Here is a 27689-nt window from a genome sequence, read left to right as displayed (position 1 = left end):
CACAATAATAATTAGTAACAAAAGTGTGAGCATATTTTTTCTTAATTAATATGGCAATGTCATTTTGCTAAAAAGTAATATTAAATACTTAAATTGTTACAAAATATTTCTATTTTGAGTGAATGCTGTTCTTTTAACTTTTAATTCATCAAAGAATTAAAAAAAAAATATCACAGGTTCCACAAAAATACTAATAAAAATAAAATAAAATCAGTGTATTAAAATGATATCTGAAGGATCATGTGACACTGAAGACTGAAGTAATGGCTCATGGAAATTCAGCTTTGCCACCACAGGAATAAATTATATTTTTAAACATATTCCAATAGAAAACTGTTCTTTTAAATTGTAATACTACTATATTACTGTTTTACTGTAATTATTGATCAGCAGCATCATGTGAATGATAAAGCAATATTACAACAACAGTTTTGCAAATAATTAAAAACATAAACAGTGATAGAAATGTAATTTTTTGAACAAAACACAAACATTGAGATGTACCGTAATGGCCAAAGATGTCAATTAAAAACTAGCACAGATGGAACGTGAGAATGTTTGATGCTGGTCTGCCAGAAACCATCAGAGATTTGTTGTGCTTTGGGAATGCAAAGATGAAAAAAACAAAGTGCTTTTGTTGTTTTATGCAGTTTTTTTCTACTTTGCTCTTAACACAGCATCTGCTTTCTACGTTTCTAGCCACCTGTTACTCTACTACAGACACAGACACGCACAGACTGGCCTAGACTGGCACGTTCTCACATTACCACCGAGTTAAACAACTCCAAACATTCAGTACAAATAATCTTTCTCTCTAGACTGTTTAAAACAACCTCAGTTTGCTGACATGAACACACCTGCCCTAGGAAAACAACATGAGAGTTCATCAAGTGAAAGGGAGATCTGTCTACTTGACCCTCACAGGCATATATACAAACCATCATCGTTTCATGTAGCCAGAGCTCTTTTGAGACCAGCATTAGTGTGTTTCCAAATCAACCCTTGAATTGCCTCCTCAGGCAACGCCCAGGGCCCCGCTGGCATCGTCATGGTGACAGACTATGTACTGGTTATAGGAGCGCCCTGGTTTGGCCGATATACTAGGATGGAAGGCCAGGACTGCTAACCCGATACACACACACACACACACATGTATGTTGGAGAACTAGTGACATAATTGCACATGAAGGGTTGGTTTTTAAAACATCTGGTGCAGCAAGTGGAGTTTAATGAGCGTTGGCTGCAGATCTGAAGCATTAATTAGTGGGCTGATGTCCACACACACAGCATTGCTCTACTATTTTTAAACAAACAATGATGTCATGTTTGATCCCAGAGGCATAGACTTTTTTGTGTGGATGTGGAAAAAGGCTTGACATTTTGCTCGCAGAAACTTAATACTGAAATCACTGGTTACCAATTGTGCGGTGATTTTGTTCTTTACTTTAATTTATTGTTCTTTCTGTATTACATGAATTTCTGGAATTTGGTTTTGATTGGTGAGTCGTGGCATTTTGTGGTAATTTTTTTTTTTTTTATATATAATCAAATCATAATTTTCTATTAAATGTATTATAATAATCTGTCAGTCGGTCTGTCTGTCAGTCCGTCCGTCCGTCCGTCCATCTGTCTGTCTGATAATATAAATTCTAATAATATAGTTACAGGTCCCCTAAATTATAATAATATAATTTATAATAATAGTATTTTATAAATCATTTATGATTGCTTTATTCATTTCACACATTATTTTGTGTTAATTTGTATTTTAACTTATGATATTAAATATTGACTTGATTTCTGTATCTGTGATTTTGGATTGGTTAATTACTTCCATGTATGAAATGTTCTAAATCAAGTTGAACATATGTCACTGCACATATGTCTTTTGTGATTTATTGCTGTATGATATTTTATTATTAATTACCAATTTTTATAAAAGTAAATCCTTTGGTTGAGGAACGATTTAGGAAAGTTCATTTATAGCATGTTGTCTTTTTGACCTGTCTCATGGACTCCACCTAGTGATCGTTGATGGAAAGACATTTTAACAATAATCTACAGGGGCATATTTTATTCATTAATCATATTTATTTACCTTTTCCCAGGATTTGATTTGATGGAGTACTTCAATGTAAGAGAGTTTCTTGGAGAAAAATTTGAGCCAGGTCAGACCCCCTATGTCCGGCTCGGTACCATGCCCATCGTCCAACAAACAGAGTAAGAGAATCATTTATTTCAATGATATATGCAAAAATCACACTATGCACTTTTACTTCATTTACATTGTTTGTTTTCTGACAATATATTGTACAAGGTGATGCACATTTATTTTTCTTTGATTTCTTTGATTCTTGTGTTGTAGAGATGTGTTACCTCAGGGTCTGCCTGATGAATATGCCTTTGTGACCACATTTAAGTTCAGGAAGACCTCTCGTAAAGAAGACTGGTACCTGTGGCAGGTCTATGACAAATATGGTATCCCACAGGTGTGTATTAATGAATCCTGAATGGGGCTGAAACAGCAGGGCTGTATACAGAACTGAAACTGAAGATCCTCTTCAAAAGTTCTATTTTTGACATCTGTTCGAATTCATTTATAACATAAAACATCATAAAGGTAATGTAAGTTGATCAGGCTTTAATGAGAATGTCCTCCAGGTCTCCATCCGTCTGGACGGGGAGAACAGGGCGGTGGAGTACAACGCTGTAGGCCTGACGAAGGATGCTGTCCGCGCTGTCTTTAAGAACCCAGAGGTGGACAATCTGTTTGACCGTAACTGGCATAAGATCGGCATGAGGGTGGACTCCAAGTCTGTGTCCCTGTTCTTGGACTGTAAGCACATTGAGACGCTGCCCATAGAGGAAAGAGAAGACATCGACATCCAGGGAAAGACAGTCATCGGCAAGAGACTCTATGACAGCGTTCCCATTGATGTAAGAAAATAGTTTTGATTTATGTATATGCTTTTTTATATGCATGAGTTTCCCTTGCACAAAAGTGCTGTAATTGTACCACGATGGTATCAAATTATAATACCATGCAACACTAAGGTACTGACTGATTGATATATATTTTAATATTAGCATGGTACTTCAGAGAATACCATCAAGGTAATCTCCAAAAAAAAAAACACAAGTGATTTATGTTGTGTTGTTACACTAGCATCAGTAGAATTATTTTATTTTTATTTTTTATTTTTTATTTAGCAAGGATGCATTTAATTGATCAGAAATGAGAGTAAAGACTTTTTAAAATGTTAAATATTTAACAAATTAATATTTCAAATAAATGTTTTCTAATTATCCAAAAAAAAAAAAAAAAAAAAAAATGTATCACGGTTTCCACAAGAATATTATCTGGTTTCAGGATTAATCATATGAACTTGTAGGATAGGCAAGATTTATGTAAGAGCACTTATATTTTAGTTTGTTATAGTTAGTTAGTTATATTTGCAATAATTTGTCAAATTAATGCTTGGTAAGCATATAGCGCTTCTTTTAAAAACATTAAAGATCCTGACTGACCCCAAATATTTTAATGGTGATGCGTTTATGAATTTTTATGTTAACCGAAATCAGCTTAACTTTGTTTTTTTCTATAGTTTGACCTCCAGAGGATGGTGATCTACTGTGATGGTAAACAGTCTGAGCAAGAGACATGTTGCGATATTCCCGGTGGCACAGTAAGTGCATCTGACTCGCATACAAACCTTTATTCTCACCTCATTATGCCATCACATGGATAGTAAGGCAAAAACATACAGTTTTGAACAGGACAAGTTCTCCAAAGGGCTCAAAGATCTTTGTTTTGAGTCCTTGATGAAGATGGGGAATATTCGTTGTCCAGAGTCCAGAATATAGTAATACTCATAATACTGGACATCTGAAGTTGCTTCCTTTTCTCTTCCTCTCTCTTTCTTTCATAACACATTCTGTCTCTTTCCGTTTCTGCGTTCACTTTCTCTTCTTGCTCAGTGTGAACAATCTCTGGTGACTGAGCCCCCCCCACTCCCGCTGCCCACCCCAAAACCAACAAGCGCTGAGCAGAAGAAACCAGCCGCGGTCAACTGCTCCTGTCCTGCAGGGGAAAGGGTAAGACCTTCCAGGTCAAATGTCACACTCTTTAAGATGGTGAACTCCCTGTTTAACATGCAAAAAATTGAATATCAGCCTTATGATATAGTAACCAAAGTTATTTACAGTGCATGAGCTAAATAGTTTTTTTTTCTGAAGTCATGTGCTGGAGATATTTTGGTCATGTTCATATTAAATACTTTTTTGATTTCTGTTAGCACCATCTGTGATCATGTTATTGATTATTACAGGAAATAATTTCAGCTCATCCCTCACTTTGTAATACAAACAAAATTTTACAGTAATGCAATTTTACAGTAGATGTCAGTGCACTGGAATAAATAATGTAACAATTTATAAGCTCAAAAGGGAATTGTATATAAATAATTACAATTAATTATGATTAATTGCAATTATTCATATCGGCTGACAGTAATAACTGTAGCAGAATTAAATTGCCATCAACTGATCTGTCCGTCCAGCAAACTTTGAGTGCAAGTTCATATCAACTCTAAGAAAGGATATTTTCTTGGCCACAGAAAATACTTTCCTATTAATTCATTAGAGCATGTAGTAAGGATCAAAAATCGTAAAGGGACATTAATTTGCAAGGCAGAATCTGAAACTCATGTAATTTGTGCACAAGAGTTTTATTAACTAAACACTAACGCAGACTAGTCTAACAAACAAACAAACAAACATACATAAAATCACTCATACATGGGGAAAGGGCTAATGAGAGTTGATGGATGAATCAGGAAAACCAGAGAATGCAGTTATGGAAGAAGTAATTTAACCACCTGAGTAAAACCATCAGCGCCGTTTATAACGGGGTCTATAACTTGTACTAATAACCTCTGTTTCGTTTAGATAAATGTACTATACTTGCAATGCGTTTGGTCGTGACGAGCGTCCGGAATGCAGTCTCAGATGAAAGTCTTAATGGTTTCAAGGTTTTGGATTCCCGATCACGTTCTTCTGGGGTTGAAAAGTGATGAATTCCAAAGATGTTCTGAGGTAGAAATGTTCTTCCAGGTAGAGAGTGGAAAAAGAGCTAATAAAGAGATCTGCTGAGATCCCAGGATCCTTGGTTGAATGGAAAGTCAAGGCTGCAAGGCCTGGCACAAAAACTTAGAGGGTCCAGAAAAAGTTTTAGCTCACATCCTCTTAGGATCTAACAAAACCACAGACTGCCGGGGCGTCACTTACGTGAGAGCTTTATCTGCTATAGAGGTCACACCTCTGGGGAGTCAAATGGTGACTTGAACTTTTGGAGGGAAAGTTTACGACTCTTTGTCTCCATGCATGGTAATTTGCATATGAACCGGATTGGGAGTTATTAAAGATTCTTAGAACACTTATTCGTTGAATAGGTATCGACGTCTAATATACACTCTCAATTAGATAATCCGAAGACGAATTGATAGAGACCAAACATGATATACTGTGCATGAGGTAATATTAACTAGTGTTCTATCATAAGCATGCATAAAACAGGATACGATACACAAAAACATATACAAGAACGGTAATAATGTACACAATGACCTGAAGATATGTGTGTTCATTTAAAGAAAGGTTTTTCTATGATTATATTAATTAGAGAAGAGTCCATTTTTATAGCATAATGTCTCTTTTTCCCAAGGGGACAAGAAGTGAGTTGCTCTGCCCGCATTCCTTTGAGCAATAAAACTAGTGCTATCAGATCGATTGCCATGGAACCGGGGGCCTGAAGTCATTGACAGACAGACTTGCACCCAGTATGTGTATTGGGTGGGGGGTCTGTGACTAATCTAATAACTAATCTAATAATTGATTTGTTAAATCAAATGCAAAATTGTGTGTCTGATTTGTCCAAATGCTACAATAAAATGCACTGTTATAGCCACAAGACTTCAACAAATAAACATGTTAACATTAGACTAGTGTGATAAAATTTGATAATAAAAAGTATAATTATGTAAACTTTTCAACAAATAAAATAAAAAAATTTAAATAATAAAACTAGAACCTATTATTTCAGCAGCTTAAATAACATAGTGCAGATTAATGTAAACCATCATTAAATATAAATTATAAGAGTATATAATTCATATAACATGGGCAGCATATTATGTTTTAACCCCCCAAGTACATTGTAAACATTCAGTATATTGGTTTGTTTTTACTGAGTTATGAACTGAATTATTTCCTGTGTTAATGAACAGTATGTCTCAGATGCTTTTGATGGAGATTTATTTTTTATTATTATTCAAACTGGAACTTTTTTTATTTATAAGGCTGGATATCAGTTTTTTAATCTAAACTTTCTTTTGTAATGCATTCAGTTTAGTTTTGTAATGCATTCATTCTTTACGCACTCTTATTTCTCACCTCTGTCTTTCAAAATGTATCCCCTCATCTGTCTCTTCTGCAATCTCTCTCAATCTTTCCCATCCTACAGGGAGAGACAGGTCTACCAGGAGTCGCGGGGCCCAAGGGTGAAAAGGTCAAATGAAGTTTCAGTATCACAGCATCGCACAATGACTTTATTACGCTTTTGCACATCTCTGGATACATTTTCATTGGGTTTCTCATTGGCTCTTTGCGTAAACTCTGCATCTGCAGGGGGATCCTGGTCTTAAAGGGGCAGAAGGACCTCCAGGATCCAAAGGGCAGAAAGGAGAGCGTGTACGACATCCATTTCATCACTCATAAAGTTTCATATAGCTTTGCTGACTGTTTAGATAAACATAAAACAGCATTGCTGTATATTAGAAATGCTTTCTGCAATATAGTTGTTAGAAAGAAAAAAAAATCATATGATATTGATCTGCTTCCATCTCAGCTGTTTCTGTCTTTCTGCGCCTGGAGAGTAATTGATCGCTGTTGATTGATTATTTGCAGGCTATCTCTATCAAAGGTGATAGAGGAGAGAAGGTAAGGTCATGAATTTAGCTGCCACACTCCTCAAGACAGACAAAACAATGAATGTGTAGTCTATATGTGTGTGTGTGTGTTTGTGCATGTGTGTGTGTTTCTGTCCTTTCTTGTGAGCCAGAAACCAGTTCATCAAAAACTTAATTCTTCCCTTGAATGCAAAGTCTAGAATTACAAATGAACAGCAGAAAAGACAAATTGTGGAAACTGCCACCCTTTTGAGGATAAAAACTATAAAAAATACCTTATTTGAACCTTATTCAAACCTTACCTTATTGAAATGCAGAATTATGGGTCTTCCAACCTCACAGGATATGCAAAACAAGAGGCTGTGCACCGAACACCCACTCACAGCACTTAAAACAGATTTCCTCCGCTGCTAGGCAGACAGAAATACAGACTCCAGGGCATAATTACCTCAGAATAATGTCATAATTAAACTCTATCAGTCAGAGATTCATACAGGAGAATTAGATGACTTAGGTGTTGGGAAATAGAATGACAACTGTCATTATTAAAACATTTACTTGTGCTTATTGTATTATCAGTAAAAGTCCAGATTTCACTCGTATGATGAATATGGTGATTCACAATCAGTTAAGACTTCTGGAAAGGAGTCGTATTTTGAGATTTCCACTGCACTCGGTCACCAATCGGCCAAATTTAGATGCCAGATAACGCCCACAGCTAGAAAAATGTTGCATGCTGGATTGGTCAGTGGAATTAGCTGACCTAAAAACAGCAAATTCTGTGCTTGAGCAGGTTAACAATTACAAAACAAACACACAAAACAATTAATAGTTATTTTACTTGAATGGATTATTCACCCAAATCTCATCCACAAGTTGTTCCAAACCTCTATGTTTTCTTTCTTCTATTGAATATATTTTGAAGAATGCACGTAACAAACAATTGATGGTAGTCATTTACTTCCATAGTATGGAAAAAAAAATACTATGACAGTCAATGGCTACCGTCAACTGTTTAGTTACCAGCTTTCTTCCAAATATCTTCTTGTGTGTTCTACAGAAAAAAAGAAACTTGTACAGGTTTGGAACAACATGAGGTTGAGTAAATGATGACAACATTTAAATTTTTGAGTGGATAATACTTTTAAGTTTTGAACAAACCCAAAAATTAAAGTGTTATCATTTACTCAGCTTGGTGTCATTCCAAACCCATAAGCCTGTGGTTAATCTTTAAAACCCTTAAAATTGAATATTTAAAAAAAAAAAAAAAAAAAAAAAAAAATATATATATATATATATATATATATATATATATATATATATATATATATATATATATATATATAATAAAAACTGAGTTGCTTCTGTGATTCTGAGTTAAGTCTGTTCTGTTCATCATATAAAATGATCTTGCCTCCGCACAAGACTTACAACGCCTTTTATGCTCTGCAAACAATGATTTTCTACTGCAATATTTTTATCTTGCTTTTCAATACAAACAGTATTGTAAAACAGTCCTAAATCAAGATGTTTACTTGAAGCACAATAATTTAAAGGGATAGTTCACCCCAAAATGAAAAATACTATAGAAGTCTATGGTGCCCCAGAACTGCTCTGTTTCTCACATTCTTCAGAATATCATCCTTTGTGTTCAGCAGAACAAATACATTCATACAGGTTTGGAACTACTTGAGGTTGAGTAAATGATGACAGAATGTTCATTTTTGAGTGAACTATCCCTTAAGGTATTATGTCTTGCTCTCTTAAAAAAAATAAATAAAATCGAAATGAAGTGAGTTTATACTTAAAACAAGCAAAAAAACTGTTAGTGAGTTAAGAAAAATAAACTTAAGTCAAACGGAAAATTATTATTTTTCTTACCTAAACCTAAGTTCTAAACTTACTGTTGTTGTATTTTGTCTTAATTTAGTTTGTGTGTGTGTGTGTGTGTTTTAGGAGCAATACTTGATATCATAAGTCGTTTTCCTTCTCAATAAACTGTATCTTGATTTAAGACAAAAATACTAAGACATTTCTTATTTTTTTTTAACATGGCAGACAATAAATTAGGTGGAAAAATGTTTTAGATTTAATAAAGGAGGAACCTTATTTGGGAAAATAAGCAACCCCTCAGAACACTTTAGTTTTTTTTTTCTTATGCATGATTTTCAATTGCTTGTGTATGTATTTCTTGGTGTACATGTCAAATGATTTGCATGTGTCCATGCGTCTATGTATATTTGTGTTCATTCTGTATACGTGAACGCATGTCTATTTTCTCACAAATTATCCATGTGTTAAAGATAGCAAGCAGCATATTGAGGAGTTGGCTAGTTAAAATGCATGATGCCACAAACTCATGTTTGTGTTTGAGGTGTTGCTCTGTCTGTCTCTCTTAAACCCTCTTATGTCGTCGTACTGTCAATCTTTTCACACTGAAATGTTTGTGTTGAAGCTGTGGTGCTTTTGAAAAGTTGAGCCATGTTGCCCATGCAGAAAGATGTTACCACATGTTGCAAAGTATTGTTACAATAGAGGCTACAGTGTTTACTGAAACTGTTTTAACGCATCTTTAAGTAATGACCACCTCGACACTGTCTGCTATCTTTGAACTATGTTTGCTGCAGTGCATAATGCAATAGCTTATTTATGATGTCTATGACTTGTTCATTTAAGTCAGCTGCATATACTGTACTGATTATTGTACTGACATTTTACTTTTTGGAAACTGGCATCAGTAGATAACTTCATTAGAAACTAATTGAAATCAAACTAATTTGCATCCAAGCTCTCAAGATTGTGGTCATTTTGTTGTGTTACTTTCTCTTGATGGTACTTGTCAGTTATCGGATGACTTTATCAAAGTGTGAAGACGTTTGAGAGTAATTACAGGCTATGAAGCTGCCTGCTGCTGCGTGTGAAGTCATTACTATAATCAGGTCATACAAGCTTTTCTCTTTACTGTTCAAGTCTCAGAATTCCAGGAGATTCCCTGGAGTGTACGGGATATCTGAAAGGCAATATATAATGGCAAATACTTATTTAGGGTTCCTTAGTGGTGTTTAGCATTAGTGTGTGATTAAATGAATTGAGCAGAAGAAAACTATACTAACTGTAGTGTTGGCCTCTTTTGGTCTTTGTATGATCTCTCAAGCCTTTCTACATAATTATATGCCTTTATAGTATGGGAATCTTTGCGTGCAAAGATGGGAAAAATTGTGGTGATGTCTGATGATCATTTCAAGCAAAAACAGTGAGTTTTTGGTTGGCTGGTTTGATGGTCTCGTTTTAAAATATGGTTTCTAAGGTCAGATTTTTCACAGGAACACATTTGGCCACATTTTGGGGACCATGTCCAAAGTCATGACATCTAGGGTAGTCGTGGCCTAATGGATAGAGAGTTGGACTTGTAACCTGAAGGTTGTGGGTTCAAGTCTCAGGTCCGGCAGGGATTGTAGGTGGGGGGAGTGAATAACCAATACTCTCTCCACCCTCAATACCACGACTGAGGTGAGACCCTTGAGCAAGGCACCGAACCCCCAACTGCTCCCCGGGCGCCACAGCATTGGCTGCCCACTGCTCCGGGTGTATGTTCACTACTGTGTGTACACTTGGATGGGATAAATGCAGACCACAAATTCCCAGTATGGGTCACCATACTTGGCCACACACCACTTCCCCTTTCCCCCTTTTTTGTTTTAAAGCCAAAGCTGAAAATCCCGTCTCTCTCCACAGGGGGACAGCGGCGAGCGCGGTGAACCTGGAGCCAGAGGAGAAAGAGGAGATAGAGTAAGACACACTTACATGCAAACAACATGAAATGGCATTTGTATTTAACTTGCACTACCATTCAAAGGTTTAGGGAATGTATGAGATTCATTTGTTTTTAAAGAATCAAAGTAAAAACAGTAATATTGTGAATTATTATTGCAGTTTTAAATAACTGTTTTCTATTTGAATATGTTTTAAAATGTAATTTATTCCTGTGATCAAAGCTGAATTTTCAGCATCATTACTCCAGTCTTCAGTGTCACATGATCCTTCAGAAATCATTCTAAAATGCTGATTTGTACAGTGGCCGATAGAGCTCAACACGCTGCAAACAGAAAAACACCTGCAACTTAAGAAAAGAACTTTGTCAGTTTGACAACACACACACTGCAAATGCACACAACACAACCAAAGAAAGAAACGCACTGCAAATAGAAAAAAACACACCTGCAAATTAAGAAAACAACTTCGTCAATTTGACAAAACACATGCTGCAAATACTCACAACACAACCAAACAAAGAAATGCGCTGCAAATATAATTCTTTATTTGGTTGTGTTGTGAGCATTTTCACCACCTGCTGTCAAACTGATGAAGATGTTTTCTTGATTTGCTAGTGCTTTTTCTATTTGCATGTGTTTTCTGAAGTTGCAGCGCGTTGAGCTCTCTTGGCCAGCGTAGATTTGCTGCTCAAGAAACATTCTTATTATTATCAATGTCAACAACAGTTGTGCTTCTTAGGCATCGTTGCTGAAAAAGATATATATAAAAAAAATCAAATCTGACCCCAAACCTTTGAATGCTAGTGTATCAAATGTGATGTACTTAAGGTGAAGCTGAATATTCAACAGAAGATAATTTAGGGCTGGACTTGTTGTCCTTTTGGTTTGATTTGTGGATGCTGTGATGTTATTGGTTAGTTTTAATTCCATTCAGTGTTGATTACATCAGCAGAAAAGAGAATAAAAAACTCTGTGAGGAATACACTGGATAAAATGATAAGAAAACCCTCCTTATCTTATCCCCTCGTTTTTTAGTCCAATTTTGTCTAAACATTCTTGATTCCATAGATGTGTTTATAAGTGACATTAATATTTATTTAACTTTTTTCAAGGGATCAGACGGTTTACCTGGTCTAGCTGGGAAAAAAGGCGATATAGGAGAGAGAGTGAGTGACAGACAGAAAGTTTATTTGCATGTGGTTGAAGGCATATTTTGAGATTGGCATTGGTGTGTTGATGAACAGGGTGTACAAGGAGTTTCAGGTGAAGCTGGGTTACCTGGACCTCTCGGACCAAAGGTGAGACCTCCTTTAGACTAAAGAATAAAGATAGGCTTGATTAGACTAGTGTCAGATATTAGCATGTTCTAATTGTCAATATTTGCTCCCCATAATTAATCTCAGGGGAATCGTTTTGTTATTTTGAGTCCAAAAAGGCTGTCAACCTAAAAATGATTTAAGCTGTGATATATCTTAATATTAAATGATTTTATGATTATAAATGCTAAAATAGTATGTAATGACACATTTAAAATGAATTGTTAATCTTGCTGATGTCACATAAAATCAAATCAACAACAAATTTAGAAGCAGCTGTAAATAATGCAATAAACACTCCACTGTACATTTTCCGTTATTTTCTCTTTTTTATCACTTTTTGGTGACATGCTAATTTTTGAACTTTGCTAGATGTGCTTAGTAGTTTTTTAACATGATCTAGCTTTTTTTACCTGGTTTTTGTTTAGGGTATCCAAGGTGATGCCGGTCTACCCGGAGCACCGGGTCTTCAAGGGGTGTCTGTAAGTATGATCTGTGCGTTTACACCATGTACTGATGATCATGAAAGTTTCCACCTCAGAGTATTGCAATAAAATCTACTTATGACTTTATCAAAGACTGGTACTTTATATTTCACAATTGCAACATAATTTATCATAACTGCATCTTTATATCTCCCCGTTGTGACTTTATTTCTTATTTTCCTTTTTTTTTTTCCTCACAGTAACTGTTTTATATTATAAGTTTTAATAGAATTTTGTATTTTATTGTTTGTTTGAGTTTTATTTATTTTTGAGGTTGAAACTGGCTTCAATAGATGATCACAACATCAGAAACAAATTGAAGTTAAGACTTTGCATCTACTATTTTGTGTTCTCTGTGACGTTTGTAATATATTGAGTGTATTGTGTTATTCATCAGGGTGTTACTGGAGGTAAAGGAGACAAAGGAGCTTCTGGAGAAAGGGTAAGGGATGACTGACACCTGTCAATCACAACAGCTGTTACCACAAATTCTATCAGGACCACTATCGTCAATGATAGACACTTAGCATACAGTTTGGTTTGGGGGTATGGTTCTATTCTGGACAAAAACTCCCTACCCATCCATGCAGCCTGTCATGAATGAGCAGGGAGAGCAGCAATAATAACCCCTCAAGGGTTAACAGAACAGAACCAAGCAGATATCATTACTTAATTACATTTAGTGTAACACATTATTCCAAGATTAGGGAGTCTGCTTCAACAGGAATGTCAGAAGCCAAGTCCTGACTGTGGCGAAGGGAGGAGTTGGGGATGGAGGAGGGTAATTTGCTCCCAAGCAAGCTGCTGAATAATACTGAATAGCATTTATATAGGAATGCTGCGATAAGTGTCGTATCCCTATAGGTAGATTTGATCAGCTGAGAGTCAGCTGATGCAAGCTTTACTCACGTGACCTGCCAGAACTAACGCTACGCTTCATTATCATTACTTAGGCTTAGTATTAGTATTAAGTATTAAACGTTGGCATGTCCCGCACCATTTGTGCTAGACATGAATGCCTAAATTCATGCCTGAATTCCTAAAATCATGTCGCAGAGGATTTGCATGCACAGCACTCACATTGTCTTCAGAAAATGTAAAAATCTAGTTTAGACTGTCATTGCAGACCCCCTTCCACCCACTAAAAGGCCTGGGACAATGTTCCCACTTGTCTTCCCCTTGTCAGCGCCCCTGTTTTAGTTTTGATGCTTTGGAATAACTTGGACAGAGCCCAAACTAGTCATTGTCACAAAGTACTGTACATACCTGTCAGATCCAAACGCTACAGGAATATTTCTACAGAGTGAACGCAGGCAGACTAATAACTCAAACAGATGTCGCAGTGCTGATGCAGACTCCATATATCCTGTTCTGTGGGGGCGTTGTGCAGTCAGACAGTTTCTAAGAACAGTATCACACGGTAGAGCATTGCCGTCATTCTTCAGTCTGTCTGACGGTCCGCCCCCGCACACACACTGAGAGCTTTTAAGCCAAATTTGACATTCCCGAAACTAACTTAGAAGTTAAAGATGGAGCAAATTTGTGCCACGAGTGTCACAAAATGGAACTGAAAAAAAGAGATTGTTTTCGTACAGGTTTTCATACATCACTTCCCGTCTGTCATTGGCTGGCAAACATATAGTCCTGCCCCCAACTCATGCCATTGATATTGCATTATTTGGCTGTTTGGGATGCTCAAACAAACAATATTTTAGAAATATTTACAGCTATATGTTAAATATTTTAACATGGAATATAAGCTTAATTTAGGCAACGATGCATTACTTTTAAAATGTCCCTATTATGAGTAATGAAAGGTTCATATTTTGGTTTTGGGAGTTCCCAACAACAGGTTGAAATGCATGTTGGTTAAAAGTGAAATGCAATGAGGTCAAAAAATACTTTCATCGTCTTATAAAATTCATTTATTTTTACCTTACTTGCTCAAGGACTCCCAAACGATTCGCTCAATGATTAGTTTTTCCAAACTTCTCCTTTGCGCGACGCTAATCTTCGGTGCTTGGTCCGATTGGTCGATTTCGTTTCCATTTCGTAATAAAAGCTGCGTTTGTGAGTGCAGTGCTGCTTTGTGTACAGCGTTACTGGGGAAACAGCTACTGCTCCAAAAGCGGCACCTAGTGGAAAAGAATGAATGTAGTTTCATTCAGACTAATGCTAAAAAACCAACAAGTGGGCGGGCAATATGCTAATGTTTCATGTTGACATCAACATGAAACGGCCTGGGATTGGTTTTAAAAATGACTCATTTCAATGATTCAGAGTCGACTCTTTCTTTTGAGACTTTATACACAGTGCACTTTCAGATTTAAAACTTTGAAGGATGCTTTCATTCACTTAGAGCTGAGTTACGCACTGCATGAAAGGTAATTTTCAAAAATCCATAACAGGGGCACTTTAAGTAAAAATGCTGGTAATTCAGTGCAAACGGATATATTTTTAGAACCAGTGCACGGTTCATTGAAACAGGAAATATCAGATTATGCTTTTGTGAGAATAGCTTTTCATTTGAATCAAATGGCCTTGAATTAAAAATGAATACATCATACAGACGCATTCACCATCTGTTATATTTCCTGAATTTCTGATCTGAAACAGCAGGCTCTGCATAGTGTATATTGCATATGTTTTTGTCATGTTAATTTAGTCACATTTTCATCCCCTCAGTTGCCTATAATTTATTCCTGTGATGCAAAGCTGAATTTTCAGCATCATTACATATTGCATTATCCTTCAGAAATCATTCTAATATGCTTGTTGCTGCATAAGGAACATTTCTTGTTATTAATATTCTTAATATTTCTGTGGAAACTGTGATACTTTTTTTTCAGGATTTGTTGATTAATAGAAAGTTCAAGATGGAAACCTTGTGTAATATTATTAATGTCGCTACTGTCTCTTTCGATTACGCAAATCTTCCAGTTGATGACGTCTCACTTTCAAATGTTGTTTAGGGTGAACCAGGTTTAGATGGGTTTCCAGGGAAACCAGGTCTTCCAGGAAAAGACGTAAGTACTTTTTTTCATAATGTATATCATTTGTCATGTACCGTTTTGTGCAGCATGCATGTTCACTGGATGTAGAAGATATTAATGTGAGCTTATGTCACGTTTTGCTCAGGTCAAGTATATGTTTTACCTAAATGACTTCACTTTCTTTCATTTTCTCTAAAACCAGGGTCCTAGGGGGCTGATTGGTGTTCCTGGTCCAAATGGAGTAAAAGGAGAAAAGGTATAGAGACACTTTTTGGAGACGCTTGTTGCTTGGCTCTGAAAGATTTGGGCAAGTCTTTTATTCACCCTCAGACTGTTCCAAACCCATAGTCCTTTTGTATTTCTTAGATAGTTCACCCATATATATTTGACTCTTACTTATTTCCCATAAAACCCTCAAAACACATATCTTTCTTGGAAAATTATAGTTTTGTATCACATTTTTGTATTTCTCAGGCTGATCCACAAATACGCCCATTCAAAAATTCAACCAGTCTGTGTCATTTAAACTCTCTCGCTGTTCGTCCTGCACTCTTTCAGGAACTCATTCCCAAAGGAAATGACAAATGTATTCTATCAGATGTTGTAACTTGCAATACAGACAATTCCACACTGGTTTAACTCCACACAGAATATCAAATCACTGTGGGATTTTAACTACTTTGCCACTGTTTAATAAACACTGTGTTTGCTTATAGGGTGAACAAGGTCTTGCTGGATTACCTGGTGGTGCGGTAAGACGTTTGATTCATACTGAATGATTCATGTTGTAAAATAGCAATATTGAGTTGCTCACGGCTTCATCTGTGTTGTTCCTCAGGTTCAGCTGGCAGGACTCAAGGGGGAGACTGTAAGTGTGCAATCTGTTGAGAAGATAAGTCTTAAACTTCGCTTTTGTAGAGCATTCTCGTAACTGTGTGTTTGTGTTTTTTAGGGCGTCCCTGGTGAACGAGGACCCTCGGGAGCGGACGGCCCGCCTGGACCTCTTGTAAGATATATTTTGTCATATAATGCTCATTCAAACAAGTTTTATTCTTTTAAAGATGCATATTGAAAAAGAAAAGTGAAGTTACTTTTGAAAAAAAAGCTGATTGCCTGATCTTTTCCTTCCATCTGGTTGCAGACTCTGTGATTGCTTTAAACCACAAATTTTAAATTAAATCAATTTAAGAAAATGATTGGCATTATTGCGCTATTTTAATAGGTTGGAAATGTGTCAAGGAATGATGTAGTTAGTGTAATTCTGTGTTTGTGTCAATGTGTAAGCACTTATGTGGATGTATTTATAGATTTACATGGCACATTTAGAACAGAATAGACAATAAAGTCACTGTACATCATAAAATATCACATTCATGGTCTGTTTATGAAAATAAGAAGCATTATATTTTCTCTGTCTGCTACTGTTGTGGACTTCATTGTTTTTAATTAGCCTATTGTTTATGCTGTTTTTCTTCAGGGCCCACCTGGACCTCCAGGTTTGCCCGGTGAGCTGGGTGAGAATGGACAAAGGGTAGGACATTTGTATTTTATTGTAACAATCCATCTCGGCTGCTTTAAACGGAGATGTAAGATGTTCTAGAACCTGATCTGTGGTAATCATAGAGACTGGCTGGAAAGCGCAGAGCTCGGTGCATGTTCTGGTGTTTTTGAGTGCTCTGTGGGGTCAGATTAAAGCGAGGAGCTCGTTAGGAAGAGAGGCAGGAGATGTTCAAATGGCCTAACGCTCTCAGATGCCCTCCAACTGATGAGAAGACAGCATCATTAAAATGTTCTCGGAAAACATTGTTTCTTGCCTAAAATAATAATGGTATTTGAATAACAGCTCTAAAAAGAAACAATCAAGCAAACAGAAAAAGTTTAGTTTTAAAATGAAAATTCTTTCTTTCTTTCTTTCTTTCTCTCTCTCTCTCTCTCTCTGAAATGGTTATACCTGAATGTTCTTTTTGTAAGGCTTCTGACACTGTGTTTCACTTATTTTGTGAGTTTTCAAGGCTTACTCCACTTTTTGTACTTTTAGAAAAACGAATTATGAAATTGGAATTTCATATTTTTATTTTTGGTTGCGAGTATAAGCAGTCGTGGCGTGAACAGTGTGTGCTTGCTAATTTTTCATTGGGACAAGCCAAGTCAGTAAACACATCAATGTAAAAATGCTGGTCAAGATGTTGATTTCTTGTCTCTTTTTAAATAATTTGTAGAATTTAGGGTTGCTGTTGAATTTGCATATTATAAACAAACTTTTTCAAAATAAGGTGGGGTGTGAGAGATGCTTTAGTGACATTAAGTTTGGAAACATGGTTTTTAATTGGTAAAATTGTTGCTTATGTTTTATTGGTTTTGTTTTGTGTGTTAGCCCTGTAATGTGTTGAGAAATGGTGTAAATTAAAGAGGTTTTAAAAGTAAAAAACAAAGTATTTTTCTCTCTCGCTCCTACCTGTACAATATATATTGATCCTTAATTACTGATTAATTTTCTCTGGTTATTAAAGAGATGTTAAATGTCAAAGTCTCTCTCTCTCTCTCTCTCTCGTTCTTTCCTTCCTTCCTTCCTTCTTTCCTTCCCTCCCTCCCCTCCCAGTTTGGGCCTCTGAATCTGCTTAGGCACAAAAAGTATTAAACTTACAAAAGCATAAAAATTACTATGAATTAAACTAAAATTAAGTTAACAATTGAAAATAAATTCAATTGTGCAGGGATGATACACTGAACTTGGCCAACGAAGGCACTGGTTCCCGATTTTCTTGAAAAACAAAAACAAAACAAAAAAACTAGCTTAAAGCGCCCGAACCAACCTGGCCAAGCTAGTCACTAAAAGTGTCTGAAAAGTGCCCAAAACCATTCTGAAACCATCCAATAGTCCAGCTAAAACAAGAAAGCCAGACTCAGTCTGTTCCTCCTCACACAAAGCTGTATGCATGAGTCATACTGACTACTTTTTGTCCTTGCAAATGTAAATTTTCATTTTGGGTGTGCAGTTCCTGTATCTCAGTGCTGGAGCTCAGCGGGGCTGCAGGTGTTGAGTGTAGCCCAAGTTCTCTCTGTCCCAGCGGGAAACACTGTCAGGAGCTCTTAGTGAGGGAATCTAACAGATCTTGCGGGTGGTGCTTGAGTGAGTGTAGAATGACGCACAACTGCAGAACGGCAGGAAGCCCTGAGTGAGACGCTACAAGAGTTTCTCTATACCCCTCTATTTTAAGCTCTTATCACTGTAATGCCTTCAAAGTACCTTTCCTATCTTACATGCCAGCAGCAGGTGATGTTAAAATGTTAGCATGTTCTACCATATCAGTGACTGAATTTCCTGAACAAACATAAATGTGAGGGAGAGAATTTTACCCCCCCCCCCCCCATTGCTCTTCATATCTTAAAATTCTTAATCAAAATTGTATTTTTGTGGCATTAAGTCAACGTCTAAAATTTTTGAGCCTATGTATATGCAAGTGTTCTCTGGATTGAACACATCCCTAAAACCGACTAGCTATGCAATAGGAAGTTGCAAATCATAGTTTGTGACTGTGATGATAAAAATGGGCTGCTGGCTACAGTATATGTTTGGCCCCGGCATCCTGTTTCTGTTGGAAATATATTAACACAGGATATTTCATATTTCATACGATCTTAAATATAGTTGCTTACAGTACATACATACATAAGTTCTATTGACTATTGAACAGAACAAAATTACATTAACATAAGTGTGATTTCCTGTTTGGCCAGCAGAGGGCAGTGCAACCCCTGCTATGTGCCTCTGATGGATGGAAGGTTTCATTCATGGAGTCACTAGATGTCAGATAGAAAGATCATGAACTCTACCTGACCTTTCACATGGAATTCATTTTTTCTTAGTATTAATATAGTCATTTTGGCTGTTTAACTTTAATATATTGTTGATGATAAAAAAAAATAAAATATATATATATATATAAATAATAAATATATATATATAAATAAAATATAAAAAATCTTCTCTGTTTCTCCAGGGTAAAAAAGGTGATGCAGGATTGCCAGGAGTTGATGGTCTTCCAGGACCACCTGTAAGAACCACCAGAACAGTCATTCTTAGTCTGAGTCAAGCTCTTCGCCCTTTATTTTTCCTGTCAAGTGTTTTTTTTTTTTATGTTTAGAACGGAATAATAACATACTGCTTACCGTATACTGTATTTTAAGGCAGAATGCAACAGTACATATTTTAACAAATAGTAGGTTTTTTACTTATTTCATGCATATGAAAACTTGGTATGCTATGCAAAAATAGTATTATGACTATAAGGCATTCTCAACATTATTACCGTAATGAAAAAATGTCTCTTAGAGTAGCAGTGAACTCTAGTGGTTACCAGAGGAATAAACATAAATCAGACTAAAAAAATTACAAAAATGAACAAGTTTCTGTTAAATTCACATGCAGTGATCATATAATACAGTAATAACATAATATTGTTAAAATTTTGTAAAAAGAAAAAATGTGAATGCATTGATTAAAGAAAGCTATTTAAAGCAATTGAATGTCAAATTTCAACATCTCAATTTTTTATTTTTGTATTTTTTAGGGTCCTCAGGGGCCTCCTGGACCTCCAGGCAGCCCTGGACAAATAGGACCTCCAGTAAGTTTCCATGCGCCAAAATAATACATTTTTCAAGTGTTTTTATTTGCAAACTGAACTAGAGCCACATAATAGTAGCAGATTATATTAAATTCATCTGTTTTTTTTCTCACAGGGATTATCTGGTGAAAACGGCCTCATAGGAAAACCAGGAGTACCGGGAATACCAGTGAGACTTTACCCTGAGAACTCAAACATACTGTCCATACACACTACTGTCCATACACACTAATAATCTGTTGCTCTATTAACTCAACACTCATTTTAGTGCAAAAAACTTGAAACGATGATGGTAATTATTTTTCAGGGTCTGCCAGGAAAAGATGGATTGGATGGTTTTCCTGGAAACGATGGCGTGAAGGTTAGAGCTGTTTTAATGAGGCAAACTGTGAACTCAGTTCTGCGGAGGCAGAACGTCATCATTTATTAACCCATCTAAAGGCCAGATCTGGTTTTTGACCTTTTCATTTGTGCTTTTTTGTGTGGACTTCAGTCTGTTTTTAATTATTTTGTATTTCCATTTAGGGGCAAAGAGGAGAACCTGGACAGGATGGCTTCCCTGGTAAACCAGGGCCGAAGGTAAAGGGTGGCGTGGGCTAGTAATTTAAGATCTGGGTTGGATATCCAATTTTTTGGTCACCAATGTCAGTTTCTCTCTCTCTCAGGGAGATGAAGGCCCTCCAGGACCACGAGGACCTCCTGGTGAACGGGTACAGAAAGTAAAACTTCAATCAGTCTTGACAGAGCCTTGGCAGAATGACACAACTATCTTTCTCTTTCTGTCTTGTTCTGTCTCAGGGAGAGACTGGTTTGCCTGGGGAGGTTGGCGCAATGGGACCCAAAGGAGAGAAAGGAGGCCAAGTAAGACAGAACTAAATGGATATTACTGGTGGTGAAGTCAAAATAAGATGTTTTAATAATTAACAGAATCAATAGACATTGATTTGTGAAAAACGAATGCTCTTCTGTTGAAAAACTACTACTGTGTGAGGACCATCATCTATTCACTTGGGTGCTTCTCATAAACACATGTTCAGACTATGTTTAATTGCAAAGATTGTGAGCAAAATGTAAGGAATTATATTCTGCATCATACAGATTAATTTGTAGTCTTATTAATGTCAGTTTATGCATCATTTTTATGTAGTTTTGTGTGAGTCATATTTTTGTCAGCTTTCATCCCTCCATCGCTCTTGTAGGGAGAGAGAGGAAAAGATGGACCTACTGGCTCGAAAGGAGAGAAAGGAGACAAGGTGAGAGACAAGAGAAAGTAAAAAAAAACTAAAAAAACAGTGATTTGTTTATTATGAAGTACGATACACAAGTTTTTAATATTTGGGGAAGATCGTCCAACATGTTCTCTTTGACGAATCCCTTTGTTTTATTGGATTGTGCTGGTTTTAACTCTTTATGAGAACTTTTTTATTCAGTTATGTAACTCATTTGAAGAGATTTTTAAGTGAAGTGAAGTGAAGTGACATTCAGCCAAGTATGGTGACCCATATTCAGAATTGGTGCTCTGCATTTAACCCATCCAACGTGCACACACACAGCAGTGAACACACACACACACACACCGTGAACACACACCCGGAGCAGTGGGCAGCCATTTATTCTGCGGCGCCCGGGGAGCAGTTGGGGGTTCGGTGCCTTGCTCAAGGGTCAAGGGCGCCTCAGTCGTGGTATTGAGGGTGGAGAGAGCGCTGGACATTCACTCCCCCCACCTACAATCCCTGCCGGCCGGAGACTCGAACCCGCAACCTTCGGATTACAAGTCCGACTCTCTAACCATTAGGCCACGACTTCCCCTAACAGACTCTTTAACAGAGTTAAGCCAAATACAGTTTTGGAGTTTTTAGCAAAAATAAAAAACGTTTTAATTCAGCCATAACATTTCTCACCATGAAAATAGCCACGGACGCTGGAATGGCGTTAAACACAAACAAACAATTATGAAGTATTACTCAAAAGATTGGATTGGAATAAAAATACTTTTAGGCATTAAATTGATCAAAAGTGACAGTAAAGACATTTATAATCTTACAAAAGATTTCTATTTCAAATGAATGCTGTTCTTTTGAACTTTGTTCATCAAAGAATCCTGAAGATTCACAGTTTGCACAAAAATATTAAGGAGCACAACCGTTTTCAACATTGATAATAATAAGAAATGTTTTTTTGAGCAGCAAATCAGCATATTAAAAGGATTTCTGATGGATGTTCCTTTACAATTTTACCATTTTTCACAATGTTACTGTACTGGATTTTTGATAAATCTGGATTCATGCAGCTTTGGCGAGGATAAGAGATATAGTGTCTAAAGTTATTTCATAATTATGATTGTTTAATATGACTAAAATAGGCACCTAATCATTCTTAATTTTTGCTAAGACTCGTTTTCTTTAAATGCACAATTGCCTACAAGTCATATCTGTGTAATGACATTTGCCGTATCAACATTACAGCATTATACAGTAAAGAAGGCTCAGAGAAGCAGTTTTTGACCATGAGTTGCTGTAGGTTTCACACATTCAGGATTAAACTGTCAGCGATCGTTTCTTGAGGGCAGTAGGTGGTTAATGAGATAATTAACATGCTGACAGGATAAGGATATAACCTCTCACTATTACTGTTTTTCATTCATACAGGGTGAGATTGGCCCCAGGGGTCCAGCCGGGGTCCCAGGCAATGTGAGTTCAACAGATTATTGATGCATACTGTATACAAACATATACCTATTTCAATATACAATTATAGATGATATAAGTAATGATAGTAATAATAACTAATACCTGATGTGTGTAATAAATCACATAAATGAGCATAGAAGATGCATATTCATATGTATATTTTTAATCATATTGATTCAGCTGATGCTCTGTTTATTGATGAATATGGCTTTTAATTTATAGTATTACAGTATTATTTCACAGTGATGTGTTTTCATTTTCTTTAGGTGGCCAATGTAATTCCTGAACCTGGTGAACCGGTAAGTAATCAGTTTTGTCTTGATTTTGAGCTTGTTTTGAGTAATCATTTTGTGTGTCTTTCTTGAAACTAAATTCCACTTGGTTTGATATTTTGTTATTTAATGCAGATACTTTTAAGCGTGACTGCAGCTGAAATACTTTTTGGGGCCGTTTGTCTCATAATGAACCAGATATTGTACCTGATTTACATTCATGTATATTCACTGTTTTTACCTCATCTTTAGGGTAAGCCGGGAGAGAAGGGAGAGAAAGGAGATCAAGGAAAACCAGGCGAGATGGTGAGCTTTTATTGTTTCTAACTTCCAAATTAATTGTATATGTAATAAAGTAACCCTTGCAGGTTGTACAACCCATCACAAGAGGGCAGTAGAGAGTCAGGTTTGTCTGAATTATTAGTCTTTTGTGCCTCTGAAAATGATTTCATTTATAGCATTATGTTACTGTCACTAGTGCATTCGTAATGAAGTCTTCTGTCAGTTTGAAGAATCATGAGGCAAATCCACCTGAAAAGGAACAGTGAAATATGTGCATTCCATTTCTGAGCACAGCCACATCCAGTGTTTTACGCATTAGCTGACAATAGATTTTAAGGGATTCCGTGTTGCTTAAGGAAATATTAATAAACCTGAAGGTCAGGGGCATCGCAGCCCGTCAGCTGATATTATGTACCTCTGTTGGCTCACATTAAAACCAGCATTTCGCTATAGGAAAAATTTGCAAGCCATTAAAAAAGCAGATCCAGAGCATCTATACACAGATTAGTGCTATTACAGGAAGATGATCATGCATTAATATAGAACAAATGACCAAGCAATGTGTTATTTACATATTTACTGTAGCTGTTCAAAGTAATAATTATGATTTATTGATGCTAAATCGTTGACATTTTGGTTTTGACACATCCAAAATTAGCTTTTTTTTTTATTTGCATATTTGATGTCTTTACTAATAAATATTAAAAGTTAAAATAAAGCAAATAAGTCCAAAATGCCAGACAACTCAACCACATCTGCACAGAACATCAGTTTATAAATGTGACCCTGGACCACAAAACCAGTCATAAGGGTCAATTTTTCAAAATTGAGATGTATACACCATCTGAAAGCATAAGCATGAATACATAAGCTTTCCATTGATGTATGGTTTGATAGGATAGGGCAATATTTGACCGAGATACAACTATTTGAAAATCTGGAATCTGGGGGTGCAAAAAATGTAAATATTGAGAAAATCGCCTTTAAAGTTGTCCAAGATATTACTAATAAAAAATTAAGTTATGATATATTTACAGTAGAAAATTTACAAAATATCTACATGGAACATGATATTTACCTAATGTCCTATTGATTTTTGGCATAAAAGAAAAATCAGTCATTTTGACCCATACAATGTATTTTTGGCTATTGCTACAAATATACTCCAGCGACTTAAAGGTCATTGCACACTGAGTCTGAAATGTTCGCATGCGTTTTTCCGTTTTTTCCTATTCCCAATCCTTTCCTTTCAAAATGCATGCTACGGATGCAAAAACGCAGAAAATAAAGTGAAGTGACATACGGCCAAGTATGGTGACCAATACTTAATTTATTGACATCGTGTCTCATCTTCATCCCTCTCACTTCAATATACTTTTTCTGGGGCTACTGCTAAAGGTATATTACATTATTTTATACAGTATATTATACTATATTATTAGGTATTATATTGTTTTATATCATATTAAACACATTGAAAATTTGAATTCATGAAAGCTCTCTCCATCTTGCGCTCATCTACTAAAATATTCCAGACACCAAGCGATGCATCATTTACACAGACAAGCTTGTTATGATTATGTATCTGCTCTCACCTGAATTTATTAGTGTGAAATGAGAAATCTCTCTTGAATTACTGCAGTTCTCACTAGTTCAGCCGAATGCAATAATTTCTGCTAGAGAAACTGCCCTGACGACATCTAAAAAGAGAGCCATTTTCATTTCTGGAGTGCAGTGTAAACTTTGTGAAAGGAGTTTACAAAGTCACCATGACTGAATGAACAAGAAAATGTTTTAACATAGAAAAAAAATGACAGATGTTAAAAAAATTGTCGTATGCATGTTGTTTCAAACCTGGATGACTTTCTTCTGTAAAACACAAAAGAAAAACTGTTACAGGTCCTATTGACTTCCATATTATTCACACATATAATATGGAAGTCATTTGAACCTTTTTGGTTACCAGCATAAAATAATTTAACATACTGTATATTCTTTTGTTTTGGAATGACATGAAAGTGATTAAATGATGACAGGGTTTGAATTATACATATACACACTTTGAAGGTGTTTTAGGTATTATAGCATATATGTTACTAAAATAATCGGATTACCTTCATGTTCAATGATATTTCCAGGGTCAAAGAGGACTTCCTGGAGAGCAGGGATTCGGAGGACAACCGGGACCTGTGGTAAACCAGAAACATCATCTTAAGCAGCTGTTTTATGATACATCTGACTTGCTTTGATTCGCATGAGACAGTCTACTGAATATGATGATCGCTGTTAATCCTGTACCTTCATATTCCAGTCATATCTGTGAGAAAAAGTCAGTGATTTTTAGAGAAACTGAGATGTTTCTTCTGTATTCCACACACGACTGTGTCGTGTCTTTCTCTTGTTGGTGTGGACAGGGCCCTGAGGGTGATTCTGGTGAAAAAGGAGAGGCAGGGAGACACGGAGACCCAGTGAGTTCGTCTTCTTTCTTATCACACATGATGTTTTTATTATTTTCAGAACTTTTTACTGACATGCTCTTCACTCTTTTTAGGGTCCACCCGGATTGACGGGCCCTCAGGGGCCCCGAGGGCTGCCAGGCAATGTGGTACGTTCTTGAAAAAAAACAAATTCATTTAAAAAGGTGCATGCCATCTTTTCTTCTAATCATCTAATTTTGTAATTATAACTTATCAAAGCAAATATATTTATGGAGATTTCAAGTGATTTTTTTTTTTTTTGGTCTTTGCAAGTGTAGACGTATTGTTTGTTTTACAGGGTATTCCAGGTAGCATCGGTCCACCTGGTATTGCTGGACAGAGAGGAGAGAAGGTATGAAAATGAACTAATGAAATAAACTAAATGTAAAACTAAAAGAAATTATCAAGTCTAGCTTTCGGTGTGGACATTTTGTTGAATATGTTGTGTTATTTTACACCATGCATCTATGAGTTACTCTAACTCAAGTTGATGTAATTATGAACCATAATCATAATTCACCCTGTCTAAAATGGTTATTTATATCCTGTTAGGGAGATGCTGGTAAAGAGGGTCCCCCTGGACCCTCTGGTCCAACTGGTGAGCCTGGTTTAAGAGGAGAAATTGGTTTGCCAGGAAAAGGCAAAGAGGGACCAAAGGTAACGCATTTATCAGTTTGATAACATCAAATATATTACTGAATAGTGTTACTTTGCTAAAATTTGTTGCAAATGTTACAATTAGGCTTAAAAGAAAAGAGCATGCAGTTTGTTTCATTCTTGTTTTGCACGCCATGAGCGTGCAAAATTGCATTTAATAAGCATTGTGTTTACGTCTAGTCCTCAGGAGAATCTGAAAGTTGTTTATGCAAATTTTTCCATTTATATTAGCTGATTGTGGTTAAAAACACTGAAATGTGGAGAATGAAACAACCACACATTAAACTAATGAGTCAATTGGACCATGGCTGCAGGTGTGACTGGGGAACTGGCATTGTTTTATAGCAACAGATGCCTTATTTTTCCAGCTGTACACACACACACATCTACAACCTCTCCAACAGACATATAGGCACATTAACACACGTGATTAACATAAAGTGATTATTATCATTAAAACATTATTGTTGATTTTCAATGAGACATGACTTAAATGTTATTCTGTTTTTCTCACAAAGCTGTCATATGACTTCAAAAGTCTTGGAATAAAATAACCCTTCATAAAAATAAACTGCATTTCACCTTGTCGAGGGAAAGGAAATAGAGTGAAAATAGAGAAAGTAGCATCACAGCAGTTATCTGCTTCTTTATTTACAGGGTGATTCTGGACCTCCGGGTCCACCCGGACTTCCCGGACTGAAGGTAATGAAACTTCTAGCACACGTTTTTTCTTGTTAAAAGAAAGAATCAGACTTCATTTTGCCTTTCATCAGTATGAAAGGTCTTTTTAGGCATTTTTATCTTAGGTGTGTGTTCCCCAGGGGCAAAAGCTGGGTTACTGCATTTCATTTATGTGATTTTACTGAGATTTCAAAGAGACAGAGAAGTTTTCCTCGGGAGAAGAACCAGATATGCATTTTACTACTGTACTTTAGCAATCAGTGCTGTATACTGTATGTAACAGTACAAATGAACAGTACAAATATCTATAATGTTATAAAAGGTTTCTATTTTAAATAAAAGTTTATCTTTTCAAGAAAAAATCCGCAAAAAAAGTGTTTCCACAAAAAATTAAGCAGCATAATTGTTTTCAATTTTGACAATAATAAGAAATATTATTTGAGGACCAAATCAGCATACTAGAATGATTTCTG

At 36.1% G+C, this 27689-nt stretch overlaps 1 protein-coding gene across 1 annotated transcript in view; it reads left to right on the top strand.

The window, feature by feature from the left end:
* Positions 1-27689, top strand: part of LOC306846981 (uncharacterized protein) — a gene marked incomplete at its 3' end in the record, with an annotated part of 65285 nt that overhangs the window by 25237 nt on the left and 12359 nt on the right. The window contains exons 5-40 of the mRNA XM_079380714.1: positions 2109-2220; positions 2366-2489; positions 2662-2937; positions 3606-3686; positions 3979-4095; positions 6521-6565; positions 6685-6747; positions 6964-6996; positions 10701-10754; positions 11851-11904; positions 11983-12036; positions 12483-12536; positions 12937-12981; positions 15512-15565; positions 15735-15788; positions 16249-16284; positions 16371-16400; positions 16485-16538; positions 17010-17063; positions 19534-19587; positions 20104-20157; positions 20273-20326; positions 20465-20518; positions 20683-20736; positions 20823-20867; positions 20956-21018; positions 21357-21410; positions 22806-22847; positions 23114-23146; positions 23372-23425; positions 25540-25593; positions 25816-25869; positions 25953-26006; positions 26177-26230; positions 26431-26535; positions 27193-27237. Of these exons, the coding sequence (XP_079236840.1) occupies positions 2109-2220; positions 2366-2489; positions 2662-2937; positions 3606-3686; positions 3979-4095; positions 6521-6565; positions 6685-6747; positions 6964-6996; positions 10701-10754; positions 11851-11904; positions 11983-12036; positions 12483-12536; positions 12937-12981; positions 15512-15565; positions 15735-15788; positions 16249-16284; positions 16371-16400; positions 16485-16538; positions 17010-17063; positions 19534-19587; positions 20104-20157; positions 20273-20326; positions 20465-20518; positions 20683-20736; positions 20823-20867; positions 20956-21018; positions 21357-21410; positions 22806-22847; positions 23114-23146; positions 23372-23425; positions 25540-25593; positions 25816-25869; positions 25953-26006; positions 26177-26230; positions 26431-26535; positions 27193-27237 (2321 nt within the window). The remainder of the gene's footprint in view (positions 1-2108; positions 2221-2365; positions 2490-2661; positions 2938-3605; positions 3687-3978; positions 4096-6520; positions 6566-6684; positions 6748-6963; positions 6997-10700; positions 10755-11850; positions 11905-11982; positions 12037-12482; positions 12537-12936; positions 12982-15511; positions 15566-15734; positions 15789-16248; positions 16285-16370; positions 16401-16484; positions 16539-17009; positions 17064-19533; positions 19588-20103; positions 20158-20272; positions 20327-20464; positions 20519-20682; positions 20737-20822; positions 20868-20955; positions 21019-21356; positions 21411-22805; positions 22848-23113; positions 23147-23371; positions 23426-25539; positions 25594-25815; positions 25870-25952; positions 26007-26176; positions 26231-26430; positions 26536-27192; positions 27238-27689) is intronic.

The sequence above is a fragment of the Barbus barbus genome (assembly GCF_936440315.1).
Source record: "Barbus barbus genome assembly, chromosome: 27".
Lineage (NCBI taxonomy): Eukaryota > Metazoa > Chordata > Actinopteri > Cypriniformes > Cyprinidae > Barbus > Barbus barbus.
This window is presented reverse-complemented; position numbering and strand designations above follow the sequence as displayed.